General features: G+C 37.0%; 1 protein-coding gene across 1 annotated transcript in view; it reads left to right on the plus strand.

Moving 5' to 3' along the window:
* The window catches only part of ush2a (Usher syndrome 2A (autosomal recessive, mild)), a gene marked incomplete at both ends in the record, with an annotated part of 210,615 nt that overhangs the window by 108,488 nt on the left and 81,541 nt on the right, over positions 1-20,586 (plus strand). The window contains 3 exons of the mRNA XM_079385784.1: positions 5,377-5,524; positions 6,965-7,107; positions 17,915-18,543. Of these exons, the coding sequence (XP_079241910.1) occupies positions 5,377-5,524; positions 6,965-7,107; positions 17,915-18,543 (920 nt within the window). The remainder of the gene's footprint in view (positions 1-5,376; positions 5,525-6,964; positions 7,108-17,914; positions 18,544-20,586) is intronic.

The following is a 20,586-nucleotide window of genomic DNA, read 5'->3' on the forward strand; positions in this document are numbered from 1 at the left end:
ATTCAGCGCAAATGATACATCTTTATAATTTTGTTTGATATTTTCCGTTCTTGTTTTTCCTCCTTCTTAAGGTCATTGCATTGAGTCCGAATTTTTTGTCTGAATTTTTCACACGTTAAAAAATAAATACGACCTCACGTTGTGTCAATCACATTTACACACTGCCTCCGAAACTTTCGTCCGTCATAAAAAAATTCGGATCAGGTTTGATTTTCTGTGTTTTCGCATCCGTAACAAGCATTTCGATAGGAAAGGATGATGAATACGAAAAAAATGGAAAAAAGCATACGAAAATTTCAGACTCGGTGTGCAAGGACCTTTACTCTCTTACTGCACATCATAACCAGGTGCAACATGACAAGTGATAAATGCTTCGACCTACACTGAAAAAAAAAATGGAATAGGATTCAATTGAAATTGTTAGTAAATATAACATTATGTTTTCAAGTAAAGGTTGCACAAAGCAAAGTGTTTCGAGTAAAAGTATTTTAGTATTTGTAAAATTTTCTTAACACCTATAAAAGTGCTATAATTTAGTAGGAAATAAATATATTTTTTAACATGATTACAATTCGTTTTTGAAGAATTAATGTGTGCACTGATAATATGATCAATAAACATTTCTGAACATAACCCAATGAGAGACAACAATTTACATGAAATATATTTTAATTCAATGTCATGAAAATGAATGAAAATGCACTTTTAAAAGATACGATTAAAAAAAAAATCTTTACGCCTTCATTTTAAATGTTTTTAAGCAAACACAACGGCTAAATGTGTGAACTATTATTTATTATATTTTATTTATTTATTGCTATTTTAGATCTTTCCATCCCAGTTAAAGCCACTCCAATAGTTATTTTAACTGAGAAATCATTAGACTCAGTTGTATCTCACATGTAAAAGATAATATGACCAGACCCATATTTGTTTTTGGCCAGATAAACTGTAAATTCCCCAGCTAGGACCCATGCATCCACAAACACACACACTTTCACACACACGCACATCTTTCCTGATCAAAGGGACTGGTGAGACGTGTCTTTTGACCTGATAACCACCTTTGCTTTGCTTGCTTTTGCTTTACGTTCTGTGACAATTATCATTCCGTCTGTACCTGAATGGAAGATCATTTTCCTGTAGGGAAAAGAAAATGAAGTTGCTGGAGCACGTTTCATGAACAAACATCAGCATTTGAAACCCCAGAGCTCCGCCGTTGTCTCATCTCTCACGGAGGTGAACGGAACGCTCATTCCCAGAGGAGTGTGTATGGATTGAGGATTGATTCGGGGGGAATGGGACATGGCCTTGCATGTTCTTAGATGATGAAGCTGACCTGTAAACGCCACTCCATGTTAATGCCCAGCCTTTAAATACAGACCAATCGCTCTCCAATGGCCCTGTTAAAAAACAGCAGCACACCCAAGTTAAAGTTCTGCGAAATTGTTCAAGTTCAACTCAAAGACACAAGAAGTATAAATTTTAAATACCACACGTTTCCCTCCACTTCTTTCAGTAGATCTTTTGGTTTGTCTTAGCTGAACTGAAGCCTTGTCTCAAACTGTCCTTGTTATATCAAAGAACAGACGGAGTAGAAGGCTTAGGATACAGAAGAAACATAAAAGTGCATAGTTTAAAATGATTAGTGACACTTTTGATATACCTGAGGAAGGAGGGAGGTGAAACAAAGGAAGCTTCATGCCGACTGTTTGATGAAATAAGGCTGTGAGGAATTAACTCTTTTGTCAATGGGGTGTCTTACTCTAGTTAGACTGTCCTTCTCATTGTCTCTCTCCATCTTTTTCTCTCTCTCTACAAACTTTAGGGAAGAAATCAAATGCTTTGAACATATTGTTCATTCCTCAGTGTGCAGAACATACAGGTTAACACCATTGTATTTTGGTACAGTAGTGTAGATGAGGACAAACGCAAGCATACGCTGTATAAAACCAGTTTTTCTAAGGATTTTTTTCTATGCTCACCTAAAAATAAGTAATAATACGTAACCATGGCAGCTGAAACATTTTTGCCACAATTGTGCTTTTAGTTCATTTATACACTTATTTACAGTACCAGTGTTAAATGTTTTAAACAGTTTCTGACCTGTTAGTTAAACATGATGCTCATTTTTATAAGTAGGTTAACATAGGTAACTTTCACTTTCTATGTATAGTTACCAATCAAACGTTTGCTGCCTGTAAGATTTTTTTGTTTTTGAAGAAGTCTCTTATGCTTACCAAGGTTGCATTGCAGTAAAAACTAAAATATTGTAAACTATATACTATATTTTAAAATGAAATTTATTTCTGCGATAGCAAAGCTGAAATTTCAGCATCATTACTCCAGTCTTCAGTGTCACATGATCCTTCAGAAATCATATTAATATGCTGATTGGTGTTCAAGAAACATTAATAACATTATAATCGATATTGCATTTTTTTTTTCTGTTTTAATATATTTGTGGAAACCATGATGTTTATATTGATTAATTATGCAGCACCATTTCTTTATTTTAATATTGCATTAGATTGAATTATTAGCTTTATAAAAATAAAACAATGATTAATGGAGTATATTTTACAAGAGGATACTACTTCAGTCTTTCATCTTCAAAATTTCACATTTAACAGTTATATTCGTTTTTTAAGTATAATCAACTTAATTTTTTTTTAATGTGATAACCTTTCTTGATAAACTCACAGTATGCCCACCTCTTCAGTCAGTGCTATACCACTGGTGCACTGTGTGTGTGTGTGTGTGTGTGTGTGCATGTGCGTGTGCGTGTGTTGGAGTTGGTGTTCAGGTCCAAACTATATGAAGTAGCATTGGCATCTCTGAGCTGTGGCAATCTGTAGGGACATGGTCCAGACCTGTCCATATGCTCATCATCATCATTATGTTTATGACTGGTTGGCCGAGCTTTGCGCTGCTTATTCCTGCCCAAAAGCCATAGCAGCAAAGGCAGATGGAGGAAAAGAGTGAAATGGCTTTTATCCCCAAGTCCGTCCAGCAAAGCCCTATCCACTCTTCTCAAAGCAGCAGCGTCCCTCTGCTGAGCTTTTTCTTGCCTAATACAAGCCACATGGACATTATGAAAATTGCAGCTTGGCAGTAAAACAAATTTTGGAGAGCTGACTTGAGTGATGAGACTGACCCCCGCTGAGCTCGAGTCACATCCCTGTTCCCGCATGCCAGCCTGTGTAGCGTAGGGTTCGGACGCCCGCATTGTCTCTTCCTTCTCCATTCAATCAGACTGTCACCCTGTCCTCTTAAATGACGCATGGGTATGTCAAGCTTTGAAAGTCCCACAACAGCTTGGCATATCCATACTCTTTATTGACATAATTGGCAGTTCCATCGCTCATCAATCAAAGTATTAACATCTTTTTTTCTTGCCATAGTGTCAATGAGTTGATCTCATTTAGTTTGTTCTCTACACCAGAGACCACGGAAAAAGGAATTCAGTCTCTCCCTCATAACCTTTTGTTTTGTTTGTTTGTTCTTTTAGCGCTTCGACCATCACAGGCATATTCAATTCTAATTCATATTCTATCGAGGCGATTCTATTTCAGCGCGGCCGAAATTACTTAAGTAATCAACAGTTATTGAGTTCTTGTGGCTGGACAAGAGGAGGGTTGATTGAGAATGAGACTTCACTTAGGGAAAGGACTTCACTTGCAGCATTGGAGTGCTGTATTATTGAGGCTGATGCTGACAAGATTGCTCCTCAGAATAGATGATTTTTGCCTGGAGTCCTCCCTAAGCACTAAGACAAGACCCAGAATCAAGATGTTTTCTTTCTTGATGGGTGAGATGTGTTCATGTGCTTCCAGGCAATTTTGTAATACAGTCTCAATGTCTTGGGGACAGAAATGTGCAAATCATGAGATCCACATTGCAGTTACTTATTGCTTGTTACATTTTTGTATTGTATTATTTATTTATTATATTATTATGTTTGACCATCAGTTTTTTATCTAACCATTTTTCATATAGAGCAATTCAATATTAATACTTAAAGTACTAATATTGTAAAACTCAGATATCTTTTTATTTTTTTAACCTCATGTGTGCATGAGGGTGGGTGTGTAAGTGCCCTGACCAGTGAGACTGTGTTGAGGATGGATGACTCTCGCTGTGAATAGAAGCCACAGCATTACCCGCGGGTTGATGGTGCGTTGGGCTAGAAGCGAGGCGAGGAGGCTCAGAAGGGGCCAGGAAGTCCTTGTAAATCAGAGGCGCAGAGAGCTGACCGCACCATTAGACAAGTGCCATTCACATTCTCCACCCGTCTCTTGACTCTCTCTTTAAAAACAGGAATTCTATCCCCCCTCTCTCTCTCTCTCTGTCTCTCTCTATCTCTCTCTGTGATATGCAAAGATTAAAGATGGTCTCATGATTCCTCACCGGCTGAATATTAAATCTTTAAAACAAAAGAGGAATGCACTGTATTGCATTTTCTGAAAAGAATGTATTTAAATTTCAGATTAATAAGTTAGTGTTTTTAAGCATTTTACATTTATTCCAAACTAACAACTCAAGGCGGTGACAATTTAAACAATATATTTTATTTGGGAACTTGTGTTCAATTATTCTTTTTAATAGTTAACTTTTTAACTATTTGTGAATTTTTTGGATCATCAGTCATCAAAGCTCGGCAAATGTTGGTCACAGACACAAAGATTTACTTTAAATCATAACCAGTTATATCCAATCATATCGCGATGAAGGCATTGCCTCCTCTCACGTGACTTTCCCCCGTTCATTCTCAGTTACCCCCCCCCACCAAACTCATGGCAATGGCACACTTTAGGGGGTCTGTTAAAACTCAGTGGGCTCAGGGGAGGCAAGAGAGACGTGTACCTGCTAGTGTCACTACTGGACAAAATTTCTTTAGAAAAACAAGTGTTTTATATACTTTTTAATGTTACATTTTGTAATATTGGCGTTGTTTTATTTTTGTACTATTTTGAGGCACTGCCTCCCTTGCCTCCTCGGAGGAAATGCCCCTGATATACATATATACTACCGTTCAAAAGTATATATGATAGTTCAAATCTGATATTCTGATAGTCCAAATGTCTATAAATAAAAAGCCTATTGTAGATGAAATATAATATCAGCCACTATTTGAAAAAAAAATCCTTAAAACTCTTCTGGAGAACCTCTCAGGGCATATAGTTGGTTGTGCTATTGTGAGTGCTTATTGTCCAGCATGTGATGTAGTATATACAGTATGGGCTTTTTCAAAGTCTCTCACCCCTAAAACACTCCCATCCCCAGCAGTGTTTCTACCCATGTTCCTTAGCATATGCTGCACTGTGCAGGTCTTTTCTCTGCTCCACTTCACCTCTGCATCCTCTCCACATACAGCTCCAGATGGCCTCCTGCCCCCCAGGCTGGCAGCTGCCACCCCCACCTCGCTGCAGGTGGCCTGGGTTGCTCCAGCGCGTCACAATGCTCCCGGACCTCTGCGCTACCGGCTCCAGATGAGGACTTCAGCTTCCCCGCAAGTTCACCAGTAAGCCATGAAGACCTTTTACAATGTACACATGCTCTTTTCCACACTACATACACATGTAGGTCATTGTTACTGCTGCAAACATGCAGTCATCAGTGAGCAATAGTTCTTTTGTGCTGAAAATACAAAATGATCTAAGGCAGTGACTTTGGATGCATCTATGAGTATTTGATCTAAAGAGAAGAAAGCAGTGGTTAGACTGTTGTAGAGCAGATGAACAGGAATATCAAATAGTAGGCCTAGACCAGGGCTGTCCTTATGAAAAAAATCTGCTTCTGTAAAAAGAAAAAAAAGAAACAAATGTTTTATCTAATATGTATGCATTACATGCTCCCTGACAACAAATTGCAATTTAATCAGAAATAGGGGAATTCTCATTCTGTTGTAATAAATAAATGACTAGGCGCATGTATTATATATCACCCTCATTTCCTGGGATTCTTTTGAAATGTATTTCATTGTTCATGTGATTTATTTATTATACTCCATGGTAAATTTGATGGCAGGGCTCTGTGGAAGTTAATGCTGCTTAAAAACCAGCAAAGGTTTGTTCCAATCAGCAGGACTTGTAAGCCATTTAATGCTGCGTGATTATATCTATTTTTCATTTTAGTTCAATAAAAATATCCACTTGCGTTTTCACCAGAATAATGTCATATTCTAACCATAGAAGTTGATGAGCGCATTCAATCCTAAACTCACTTTTGATTTGATTTGCTAAGCACTTAACGGAAAAGATATTTTAATCATTTTAAAGCCCATATTAGGTCAGAATCTATAAGCTTGTGTACTACTAAGTTGACAAAATTAGCTTTAGCTAATTTAAACATTTAAAATGCAATCTTTATGCTAATAAGCAACTATCTAATAGTGAAAATGGGTCCCTACGCTAAAGTGTTACCATTAGGAGGGACCCTTTATATTTAAATATTACAAAATTTCTATTTGAAATAAATACTGTTCTTATTAATTTTTGTGTTTGTATTCATCAAATCCTGAAACAATGTATCATGGTTAATGAGGACAAATCAGCGTATTCAAATTATTTACAATTCAGGATCATGTGACATTGAAGACTGGAGTAATGGCTGCTGAAAATGTAGCTTTTGCCACCACAGCAATAAATTGCATTTAAAAATAAATCAAATATAAAATATTGTTTTAATATTTCACAGTATTACTGTTTTTACTGTATTTTTGATCAAATAAATGCACCCTTAGCATAAGAGATGTCTTTCAAAAAAAAAAAATATTTTGGCTGATAATGTTAATCACACGATTGCAATTGCAACATTATTTCTCATAATTAGGACTCTTTTTTTTTTACTTCATAATAGTATTGGCTGTTATTAAACATGTAAACACATCTACTGTACTATGTAATGTGTGTACTGTAATTTGTTCTGTGCAATGCACATGTACATTTATTTCTATCTTTAGGTTAATGGATGATGAGACGACTGTATTTAGTCACATGGTTAAGGACCTTGAACCCTTTGCTGAGTATCACTTCAGACTGCTGGTGTCCAACAGCCATGGAGAAAGCAGCAGCCCATGGGTCTCTTTTTTTACCGCACAAGACAGTGAGTTCCACAAATGACACACACACACATTTGCACAATGTCTACAAACACAACAGAAAGTCATTAAGCACACAAAGAGTTTTTTGTGTTTAACCACATGTCAGGCGGTTCCTCTGTGAGGCTTGTCCCACAGAGAAGAGCAGGTGTTGAGAGAGAGAGAGAGAGAGAGAGAGCGAGAGGGAGAGAGAAGACCAGTGGGCAGAGATCACTAGTTAAAGGTACACCTCTTCCACATGACCTTGCCGGTGTCATTTTGGACTGATTACTGTAATAGAATCATATTAAGGATCATAACAGACACTCTCTGCTAAGTTATAAATTAATTATACCTCAGCCTATTAGCACATGCATTATAATTACTGAGCCAGTATTTGCACTCAGATTGCACTGTATTATGGACCATCACCTCTTCATTATCATGCTTAGAGACATCCCCCTCCCCACAATGCCCTGCAGCACTTCACAACTTCTGCTTTTGGGAAGAGTTTTCCCTCTGTCTGAGAGCAGAACTTCGTTAGCTGAGTAACATTCACAGCCTCATTGAGACTTTTTGTTTAGTTTCTTGTCTTGGATTCTGTTTGGTCTTCTTGTGTTGCACCATGTGTCTGTATTTTTTTTATCTTGCAGCTTGTAATTAGTATTCTTTATGGATACTTAGCATATCTTTCATAGGTTGTATTCCTCTCGGATGTCAGAAATTGCCATGCCTTTTAGAATCTCTGCATAAGCTGCATTGTTGAGCACTGAAGAATATGTCTATGTCTGATGTTTTTAATTAAATATGTTTACTCTTAGATTATAGGCGTGGTTTGGGATAAAAAGGTTTTTGATAAAGATATGACGATATCACTTTATAAAGTGCTCGCTGAACTCATTAAAACTTGTTAAAATTTCACTGTGATAGTGATATCAGTGATAGTGATGTTGATAGTGATATTTCACTGTGATAGTGACTTTTTTAAAATATTTGTTGCAATTTGTTTTCAATTAAAACTCAAAATTTGTTGGATTGATATTTGTATTCTTATATACTTAGATATTTAAGTAGGCCTAAATATATGTAATACATAAATGTATTTAACTTAACTTAATGTTAATAACATTATATTTTTTGCACATAAAAAATGTTTTATAAATATATGTATTAAAATATGTTAATAATTTAATAATATTTATTAAATAATATTAAATAAATATTTTAATAATAAAATACTTCTGTCAATTCTCTAAAGTATGTAAATATTTAGTAATACTGTTGTTTAAATATTTTTAGATATTTATTTTCTAGTATTTAATAAATATTCATATATTATTATTATTATTATTATAATTTGAAGGCATATATATTTTCTATGTGCAGAAAATTTTCTTTGTGATAATTTTTGTCATAATTTTTTACTTCGATTATCTATTGAAACCCACAATAATATTTAAAATATTAGTAAGCTTTATATATAAAATCATCATTTATTGGGTACTTTGAGGTGGCTGTCCTGAACCATAACCCCTAAATTTCAACTTATGAAAATTATGAAACTTTATGTAAAAAAAAAAAAAAAAAGCGTCCTGCATTTTTCATGTCACTACCGAAACTGTATGTTTAAGTCTATTGGCTGAGACTGATTTTAATTAAACTCATAAATTTATGATCAGGAAATATTCCTGTGTCCCTATCTCTCATAGCTACAAGGTGTGAGTAGATAGCTCTCATCATTTTGAGGTAAATGCGTTCAAAAATCTGAAAAATCTGTGTGTAACTTTAAGGAACGTCACTTCCGAAAGCCTTTTTTCTGCAATTAAGCACAATTTTTTGAGAGTTATTCCATAACATTTAGTTTTTATATGTATACCATTGTTCAGAACTGTGCTAGCTAACCATGTGCTGATTAGCATCTTTGATCTAGGTTCAAAATTATCTAAAATGTTCACAACCGAAACAGTCACTACCGAAACATTTGGTGGAGTTTCGGTGGTGACATCTTTGGGTTTTTTTTGGGGTGTTATGCCATAGAATTGTCACTACCGAAATAGTCTCAACCGAAACATGTCATAATTTTTTCGGGAGTGACAAAAGGGAACACATAATCCTCATATTTCGATGAAATAAACAAATATTTTAGTACAGTTATGCAGTTTTTTTTTTGTATTTTAGTATGTGAGTTAAAATTATAATGCTGTAATGCGATGTGGTTGCTACCAAAGCGTTACTGTCTCTACCGAAAGTGTGCTGTCACTACCGAAACATGGGCTGTTTTGTCAAAAATAAAGTATACTGAATTATCACCTAAGATGTTATTATATTTTTTGGTTCAGTGTCCATTGAAACTAATGAACTTCAGCTTGCCTTTTACAAAGAAAAATTGGATTCAAAATACAACAAATCTCATAAATTACACTTGAAATATTGTTAAAAATTTAATTGTCATGGATTTACCTCTGAACAAAATTTAGTAAAATAGCAAAAATATATATTTGGAATGTAGATGCAAGCAAAATCTTTATAGGTCAATATAACCCTTCTAATTAAATTATTATTACTGTGTTTCGGTAGTGACAAATTTGGGGAGAGGACAAATATTCCAAAACTTTCTGAAAATACAATATGACAATTAACTGCACAATTACTAGAAATGTGTACCTTGGATATTATACCATTTGCATACATCCAAATTTTGGGGAAAAATAGACTTTTTTCAAGAAGTTTCGAACTCTGACTTTGGATCAATTCTGTAGAATGGCTGTATACTCTACAAATGCTGAAACTGCCATGACCCAGCATGCACCATATTAACATCTTTTCTAAAAGTCGCTCTAATCCCAAACATGCGACATGTCAAATCTCGATCACCATACTATATATATCAAAACCGTCCTCCTCCTCGCTTTCCATCTGCATGTATCTGACAGCAGAAATGAGCCCTTCACTCCAGCTCTATTTACACATCTCTTTCTTTGCGGCAGGTGTGATGACTTTGAGAACTGATGGGCATTACTAAGAAGGAGAGAAATGATTGTTATTGTTAAAGAGAAAAGCCCTTTATTTCTTTTCTGAAATGGGCTGTGAAGAGCCTTGTGCGGCATATTCGGCTCTCTGCGGCAGGATTATGGGGAAAGCGTGAGTTTTAGTGGCTCCTGGCACTGCTAATAAACACTCTCGCACATATCATCAGCCGCCCCATCAACGTGAAATAGTACCAGGCAAAGCCGCACTAAATTAACAGTAGGAAAGAATTGAGGAGATTTTTCAAAATAATGTGGCCGGCCGCATGATAAAGGAAGAGGAAAGGATGGGCAAGGTGAAATAGGAGGAGAGAAACGTATGTCATATTTTCTTTAGCTCTTTTTCTTCTTTGATAGGGTCCCAGTCTGCCAGCATGTCTTCATCTCTAATTTAGAAATCCCCTCTAGAGAGAGTTCTCCACCTCTGTGTGACATGTTCACAGCAGCACACGCTATAGGCTGTGTGCATGAGCTGCCCTATATAAGATGCTCACATCTATGTAAGCAATCACAAACAGTGTCTCATAAATACATATGCATATTCAAATTACCATCTTGTTTTGATTTAACATTGATTTTCTATTATTTTATGGTTATTGTTCTATTTCTTGAATTTCATACATGATGTCTGGGACATATTTTGTGACAGCAATTCCAAACTAGAGGTATTTGGAAAGTTTTACATTTCTGGTTTGTTGAGTGCATTAACCTTACTGATGGAGCTGTGGTGGAAACACTTGTCTGATTTGTCTGTTTGGCTCCTTTTGTGCTGCAGTATGTCAGAAGACTACTAGAAATCTCCTTAGTGAAGATGTATGAGCATTTTAAGTATTCAAAAGGCCCTCATTCCTTTCCTTTTTATCATTCCATTAAGATTTTATAACCATCTTTTTAATGTAATTCCATCCATGAATTTTTACCCCTTAGACTTGACAGGCAGTTCTGTGAACATAAACTTTGCCATGTAGAAGAGCTCTTTCCTCTGTCTTCTCTGTCTGTGCTAAGGCACATGAGTCTGTGTGCCGGAGTGACATATACATAAAAGAATTTAGAGGTGCATTTTTTTGGGCCCCTCGTTTTTTCCTAGAGAATCTGTTGTATAAAAGACCTGTACCTGTATTTATTATTTTAAATTTTTGGCAAAGCATATAGATAGATTTTTTTTCATTTCATGAGTTAATTTAAATAGGATCAACCCCAACCTTATTATTACATTTTGGGATTAAAGGAATAGTTTACCCAAAATTAACATTTGCTTAACATGTACTCACCCTCAGGCCATCCTAGATGTGTTTGTTTCTTCTTCAGAACAGAGTAGGAGAAATTTAGCATTACAGCCCTTGTTCACCAGGGGATCCTCTACACTGAATGAGTGCCACCAGAATGAGAGTTGATAAACACATCACAATAATCCACAAGTAACCCACACAATCTTGTCCATCAGTTAATGTATTGTGTATGGGGAACAAATCCATCAAGATGTTTTTAACTTCAAACTGTCGTTTCTGGTCATCAGTGAAAAGGTCTTTTGTCTGAATCAGGAGAGAAATACACACAGATTTGCAAACTGTCCAAAACAGTTCTATACAAATATGTTGTATATTTTGATGGGACAGACTTTTTCACTGGAGGAAGCCTTTTTATGGATTATGGATTTTGTTTATTTGGACTATGGATTTGTTTATTAAAAACACACAGCTCCTTGCTTCACAGATGTTTTTTTTGAAATATTACAGTGCTTTTGTCACTTGTTCGGACAATCTGACGGCACCCAAGTGATGTAATGGTAAATTTTTCCAAATTTGTTCTGATAAGGAAACAAACTCATCTACATCTTGGACGGCCTGAGGGTGAGTATTTTTAGTTTTGGTTGAACTATTTCTTTAATTATTGCCCCATTTGTAGTTATAAAAATGTTGTGGGAAGAGCAACCACAGCTGTGCAGTTCACCTTGAAATAAGTTACTGTACAATAGTGTACACTTCATCAAATATGAGTTCAAAACCAAAAGAAATCTTTCATAAAGAATACTTGTGAATTTTTTTATTTTCCTTTCAATCTCCTTTCTGATAAACGGCTTCTTGAAAGCAGCATACCGACATCCTTCCTAGTTGACATCAGCCACGCTAACCTTCAAAGCTATCATATTGTCACAAGGACCTCTACAATGCTAAAAATAATCCTCTCTTTCCTTCACGTTCCCCGGTCCCCCCTCCTTTCCTTGTCACTTGATTGTGTTATTATTATGCTAACCAAATCCTTATAAATGTGATTTAAGGCTTGGCGGCCCGCGCTCTTGTTTTCCCTTCTGCTGTAGCGATTTATAGTGGCCCAGGAAAGGCCTCTCTAAGTATTCCAAATGTCCTGAGATTACAGCTGTTGCCGATGCCTGATTGAGGCCGACTGCTGTTATTGCACTGTGTTCTTGCTTGTACCCTGAGAGCAGTAAAGCATCAATAAAATCAAAAGCACCTGCATCTTAAATGAAATTTCAATTGAAAAACTTAACAGCCCTTCAAATTGCGGAATTTAACGCAGACCAGTAAAGCTTAAATAACACTTTGCCTCTGCAGACCGAAAGAGCGGGCGGCTGAGCCGAGGAAGGAAGGCTGGCCGGGGATGAAGTAAGGAGGGGTGGTTCGCGTTCAAGGTGACTTGATTGTCTCATGTGGTAAAATTATTTACAATTAAGGAATTTCTCCTGAGAGCCACATTGGATTTGCCGGCGAGCACCTATGCAGGCGCTTTGCCGTGGCGGCAGCCGTGAGCTTTTTCAGTATTCATGGACGCTCCTGAACCTTTGTGGTAATTGAATCAGTTAGAGTGCTGAGTGGAGCAAGCATAAAAACCTGTTAACCCAAAGGTCAGATCTGTGCATTGTTTATTTATCAGGAGGGAGAGGGAGTGAAATCGGCAGGGCCCCTTCACAGACACAGTAAAAAATTACCCCCAAAAATAACAGCTACTAGATGAATGGAGAAATCTGGGCCGGAATCATAAGCAGCAGCCGGCTGTGTGAAGTGAAAACGGTTGAAGCTCGAGTTAGGGTTAGAGATGACTAAAAGAGAATTAAACCTCTTTATTTTTTGACGTCATTTCGTAATCGGTGTTATTGTGATAAAGCTGATCTATTTAAAAAAGATCAGTTTATTTAGATAATGCAATGCGTTTAGTTGTACTACATATTGAACACACTTGGGTTTATAAAACATTAGTGAGAATGAATTACTTCGGCTGAAAGCGTTGTTTATTTGCACCTACTGAATGTTGTTTTAGTGTCCAAATTATGCAGATCATTTAATGGAACAAAATCTGTGCTGAGTGCAGTTTTAATGGTGCGAGCAGGTCAGTTCTGAGTGTTTTGTTGTGGAATATGCGGCAGACTTCACAATTTGGTATACTTTATCACTCCTTTGTTCCAGACACCTGAATCAGCTCTTAAAAAATGCTGAACGTTTGAACGTCTGGATGTATATTATACTGTTCTCCACCATTTCATTCATTTGATAAATATCTGCTTTCCATGATGAATAGAAAGTATTCACTACCATTCGATTTTACAATTTTATGTTTTTAAAGGAGCTTCTTATGCTCACCAAGACTGCATTTATTTGTTTAAAAGTACAGTAAAATAGTAATATTGTGAAATATTATTATAATTTACAATGACTGATTTCTATTTTAAAATTAAATTTATTCTTGTGATGGCAAAGCTGAATATTCAGTAGCCATTTACTCTAGTCTTCATTGTCACATGATACTTTAGAAATCATTCTAATATTCTGATTTGGTGCTCAAAAATCATCATTTTTATTATTGTTATTAATGTTAAGAACAGCTGGGCTGCTTAAAGGTGGGGTAAGCGATTTCAGGTAGCTAATGTGGACATTTGAAATCACCAAAACATATAGGCCCCTACCCAAAAAGGGTCTTGCCCCTATTTTGATAGCTCTGCCCCACACATATGTATGGCAACAATTAGTTCTGTGAAACAAAGCAAAACTAATGTTACTCACCTATCGAGAAGAAACAAAGCAACCTCGGCGCCCAATCGCAGGGTAGACAAATGTAGACACTCCTTGAGTTCTCTCCAGTGCTGAAAAGGTGATCCGATATTTACACGGTTCCTACTTATCGTAACACCGTGTCTACACCGGATGCGAGCAGCACGGCGTGACATGACAAATCCTCGTGCCGTGACACGACAAATCCTCGACAGTAAACTACTGCCGCATTCTATTTATGAAATATTGACACATTTAAAATTATTTTCAACTGTCGCTTTGTCACGTCCAGTGTAGACAGACCATGACAGGACAACTGTTGCGTCCGGTGTAGACACGGTGTAAGCCTTCTTTTGTTCCGCAGATGTTTTCCTCTTTTGTTTTTTATCCACCATCTCTATCTTTCTGTTGTCGCTCGGTTCGTCTAGTGTCCATCATGTGCACTGATGAGCGCTCTCTCCTCTGGATCATGAGTAGACACGCCCCTTACTGCTGATTGGCTACAAGTTTGTTTTGGTACTCGGCCCCGACTCTTTTTCTAAAGCGTTTTTGCAAAAATGCATACCCCGCCTTTAATATTGTTGTGGAAACCGTAATGAATTTTCAAATGAACTATTCGAAATAGAAATGTTTTGGAACATTATGAATGTCTTTGCTGCCTTTTGATCAATTGAACACGTTCTTGCTCAATAAGTTATAATTTCTTGTAAAAAAAAAACAAAAAAACATCCTGACCCTAAACTTTTAAATGGAAGTATACACAAATGAGTCTAATTTACATTGCAGAGCTGTTTAGCACCTGGTTAAGTGAATTGTGAGTGCTTAGTGAATGAGATGCAGGGTTTTGTGCTTAAATAACATTCAGTGGTGCCACTGTATAGTGAGTCTGCTCCGTCTGCATGCTTCCTCTCTCATGTCCCTTTTTTACATTATTAGTTTTTTTTTAAGTCATTATCTTGCTGCTTGTTGTGGTGGCCGCTGAGTTTTGGGGAGAGAAAGCGTACATGTAGCTGGTTATGTCTCCTCTATACATAGTGAGTCAGTTGGGAGGTGATGGTGATGGGAGGTGGAAAGTGGGCCATCTGTGGGGAGACATCAGCAGCCCAGCACGGCAGAGAGAGAGCCAGTCACCTTGATCAACACGCCCTTGCCGGTACGCCATTACCGTGCTACAGTGGGATGTAAATGGAGGAGGAAAACATTACCTTCAAATGAGCTTTCATAGGGCCCAAATATCAATCAGACAGCCCAGGCTACAGAGCAGACAGGAGATGCTTAAAACGCAACAAAACAACTTCACTTCAATTACCACATCTCATATATTCCTCTAACTGCTTTCATTTTACCAAATGTTCAAGCTCTTTTACTTATCATTCTTCAGTTTTTTTCTGGAGTTTCCTAACAGTTCTGTCAGAGAAATGGTATGGGAAATTACCGTAATGTAAATCTGCATCCATATATCGGGCCTCACAGAATGAGCACAAAAAGTGCAATAAACCAATGTGACATTTTGGATCAGCATTATTCTGAAACCCAATAGCAGTGCTCCACATAGCAAATAAAGACAAATCATCAAAATAGTATTTTCTCGATTTGCATTTCCTGAAGGAAATGTCAGTGCTTGCAAAGCAGCAAAAGAAGGTGTTCAGGTAATCTTAGGTTTTAGGCCTTGGCTGTGTTTAAATGAAATGCTGCATTTGCCATTGTCATGATGCTAAGTATGCATCAGCACAAAAGATGATGTTTTGATTTAGATTTTATTTATTTTTTTGTACACAATGAAAGTCAGTGGGATCAAATGTTGTTTAGACCCCGATTTTCTTGAATATATATTTTGTGTTCCTCGGAAGAAAGTAAGTTACAAAGGTGTAGAACATGATGGTGAATAAATAATGACAGAATTTCTATTTTTCCTTCAGGGTTGGGAGATCTTTTCAAGCACTGTGTAAAACATGTTCACATCATTTAATATTCTGTTTAATTGAAATAAAGTTCAAAACTTCTTACTGTTTTATACCAGTCATAGCCAGAGATACTGGCACAAGCCATCAGACGTGAAAGAGGGAAGGAGTGCGTGGGGATGCTGGCATGTGTTTTGGTATATGCATGTGTGGATGTGTAATTATGAAAATGACCCGAGCTGTCCGGGCTTGAAGATCCATGAAGTATTTCTTGATGTTAGTGCTGCCATGGCGGCTGTTGTTGTAACCACTCAGAGAAAATGACTGGGCAGGAAACTTAAGTGATTTCCTCCAATTCACTACAGACCCTTCAGAGGTTCGCCTCGCACATCGCTGATATCCCTTAGCCGCATCACCCCTACGAATAAATCCATAAATATAATTTCATATTTGCTTGTGATATGCAGCAGCTGACTCCGTCCTCTTTGGCAAATGAGCTGATTTGCACACCGCCTGCACTACATTTTAATCCAGAGAATCAGGCTGCTCCAATCAGACGGTGTCCTTGTGCTGTCAGTCTCAATGCTGTGCTGTCAGAGCAGAGCTGCGTCTCTCTAGATCATAGAGATATTATATTGTTGCTATTATGAATGATAAATCCTTAAATATAATCCATAGTGAAATGTATTCAGTAATAATATTTGTTTATCTTAAAATATATATTTTTTATAGTTTTATTAAAACTAATAATAATAATTTATACAATAGATCCATAATTTCACTGTTTTATCATAATTGTTATTAATAATTATTATTATTTTATACCATTTAATGTTTATTTTTAGAATTTTAGCATAGTTTTATCCTTAAATAAAAAATTATAATAATAAATGTCCTTATTATATTTTAAAGCAATTCAATCTTTATCTTATTATTTACTAAACTACGTTGTGTGTCTTTGTTTTATGCACCACTAGTGGCAACAAATGTAATAGCAAAAATAATGATTGTTTCACGACTGATTTATCACAATTGTTATTAATAATAATAATTTTTTTATACCATTTTATATTTATTTTTAGAATTTTAGCATAGTTTTATCCATAAATGAAAATTGTTTCTTTCTTTGCTTTGTTTCGCTTTGGACAAAAGCGTGTAAAAAGTAAAGACCATCAACTCTACCGTGCGACTCCACCGGGCAGGGACACCGGCAAGGGATAGAAGTATCGCTTTTTATTTTAGTTTTTTCATTTATATGTTTATTATTGAAATGTTGTTATATGCATGTGTCAATTTTATTTAGTTTCTTTATTTTCTTAAATATGTGGGTATATAGTATTTATAGAGTTGTAACTTTTTAGTTTTAGTTACTTTTTCTTATTTGTAAGTCGCTTTGGACAAAAGCGTCTGCTAAATGACAAAAGTTAAGTAAGTAAAATATAATAAGAAAATGTATAATAATTTTTATCTTATTAATTACTAAACTACATCCTTCGAATATGTGTGTGTGTGTGTGTGTGTGTGTTACATTGTGGGGACCAAATATCCCCACAAGGATAGTAAAACCTGAAATTTTTGACATTATGGGACCAGTCTGCGGTCCCCACAAGGGATTTAAAAAAAAAACAAATAGTAAATGATGTTTAACAATGCAAACAGGTTTTTTGTAAGGGGAGGTGTTTGGTTGGGTTAGGGAAAATATTGTTTGGTCAGTATAAAAGTAATAGAAGTCTATGGAAAGTCCCCACAATTCTCAGAACGTGTGTGTGTGTGTGTGTGTGTGTGTGTGTGTGGCAACAAATGAAATTTCAAAAATAATGATTGTTTCACAACTGATTTAGTCATTTAAATTATTGTATATTAGTTCTTAATTATTTAATATTAATTATCTAATTTCTTCAGGGCCTGGATCTGTTGACCCACCTGTACTTTCTGACATCCAACCCAGAAGTGCTTCTGTCTCCTGGTCTCCTCCATCCCAGCCCAACGGCATCATCACCCATTATAATATCTACCAAAACCACCAGTTAAGTGCCAGTGTGTCAGAAAACGGCACCAGCCACACTCTTTCTCAGCTTACACCCTATCAGCGGTACACCATACAGGTGGAGGCTTGCACAGCAGCCGGCTGCACTCTCTCCTCTGAATCCAACTCCATACGCACCCCTCCAGCCCCCCCAGAGGACGTCCCAGCACCGCAGCTTTATTCTGACACCCCCACCTCAGTGCTCTTGTCTTGGGCCCCACCAAGTCATGCCAACGGTGAACTGGACGGCTACATCATTGAGAGGACAGTCTTTGGCACAAAACAGATTTCTACTGTGGCCACTTTGAAGCCCAACCAGACTCTCACTTATCTAGACAGCTCTGCTACGCTCAGCCCCTGGACCACTTATGAGTACCGCATTGTGGCACACACAAGGCTGGGAGGATCCAATAGCAGTGAGTGGGAGAAAGTGACCACTAGACCTTCAAGACCTGCAGGACTGCAGCCGCCTCATGTGCTGGTTTTGGGACCAGAGTCAGTTCAGGTACATGGAAAATCAGTTTACATGTTACTTAAAGGGATAGTTCACCCAAAAATGAAATACACTCACCCTCAAGCCATCCTAGGTGTATATGACTTTCTTCTTTCAGATGAGTACACTCTTGAGTTATACTAAAAACTGTCCTAGCTCTTCCAAGCTTTATAATGGCTGTGAATGGGGGTCAAGATTTTGAAGCCCAAAAAAGTGGATAAGAAGTACTCCGCATGACTCTAGGGGTTGCCTTCTGAAGTGAAGTGAGGCGTTTGTGTTAAATATAGATATATAAACATAACATATCTTTCTTAAATATATACATGTGTGTGTGTTTATATATACATAATAAATATACACACTACACAAACATATGTACACACAAACTTTTATTTTGGATGCGATTAATTGCGATTAATCATTGTCCAGCACTACGCGCGTGCTCACTAGAGAGTGGCGATAGAGTGGATGATGTAGGACATAGCGTAAACTCTGGTGCGAATATGCTAGTCTCACGAGAACCATGTTTTGTTTAGAGCAAAGGAAAGCCAGTCTCCTCTTGGCTTATATATAAATATAAGACATTGTTTTCCAGTCATCATTTTGTACTTCTGATTCGTGACCGCTACGTTACACCTTCGTCCTATGTCATCCACTGGAATGCTACTCTCTCGTGTATGCAAGTACGACAGTTAGTGAAATTACGGTTTATAAAGTTTTAAATATGGAAATGTTTCTTACACAAATGCATCAATTCACTTCAGAAGCCCTTTATCCCCCCCCCCCCCCCCCCCCCCCCCCCAGAGCTATGTGGAGTACTAATCAGTATTAATAGCGCTTTTTTGGTCTTCAAAATCTCAAACCCCATTCACTGCCATTATAAAACTTGGAAGAGCCAGGAAATTTTTTAATATAACTATGATTGTATTTGTCTGAAAGAAGAAAGTCATATAAGTAATTTTTGGGTGAACTATCCCTTTAAATGAACGTGTTTGGGTGTCTCTCAATCGTGTCCCACCCTCTTGTCAGCAGGTTGTAGTGCCTTATGCCGCCTTTTCACCAATGAGGTGCAAATGAGGTCTTTGCTGTGATTGTTAGTGAGAAGCTACAGTATTTCTTCCCATTAATGCCACACCCAGAGCATCCATCATTATTCCAGTTACACCCTCATGCTATGAGAACATTGATACGCATGGTTTCCAGGTCATTCCGGAGCTGATTATTAAGGAACAGCCAATTAAGATTGTAAAAGTATTGTGGGAAGCCCTCATGAATGTGCCCTTGGTCATCTAGCTAACGTTTTAAAGATTTTACTTCTTTATTTTGTGTCTGTAAGATACATAAAACATGCCCGACCTTATTTACTCTGACAAAGTAGAGTGTTTTGAGGCAAACTGTGTAGACATCCCAGTAATTCAACAGACACGATACTCAAGAGGTCTAGGTAGCTTGCAGTCTTTAGGCTGGTTTACAAGTTGGATTTAAGGGGTGTTAATGTAACCAAACAAGCTTTGCAGCTTAGATCCTGCTGTGTGTAGATACACCATGCACCCCCTTCTCTTTCTCTCTTTGTTATTTGTTGTGTGCTAGTGCCAAGAAACATGGACAGAAATGCTTACCACTTCAAACAAAGGCGGCATTTGCATAAACTTGCTTGAATTATTCATTTTCCCCTAACCCCAGGTTTAGTGTATTGTAATACCATTATTATTTCATTCATTTATTAAATGCTGCATTTGTATGTAACTGGATGAGAGCTCTTCTACATGTAAAAGCCAAAAAACAACTGTTTGCATTAGCATACGCTATATTAAATTGCTGTTGAGATGCTAGCAGTCTCTGTGGCACTCACGGCAAACTCTTTGTTAGCAAGTGTTGCTGATTTCATTTCAGTGAGATGCTATGCTGCCTACTACTGTTCCTACATAGGCAACTGCCTTCTAAAGATGCATACTGACCATCATGAAGATGATTTGGAATGCTCGAGAAGATTCAGTATATTAGAATGATTCTTGAAGGATAATGTAACACTGAAGACTGGAGTAATGATGCTGA

This window comes from Barbus barbus (assembly GCF_936440315.1).
Source record: "Barbus barbus genome assembly, chromosome: 30".
In the NCBI taxonomy this organism is placed as follows: Eukaryota; Metazoa; Chordata; class Actinopteri; order Cypriniformes; family Cyprinidae; genus Barbus; species Barbus barbus.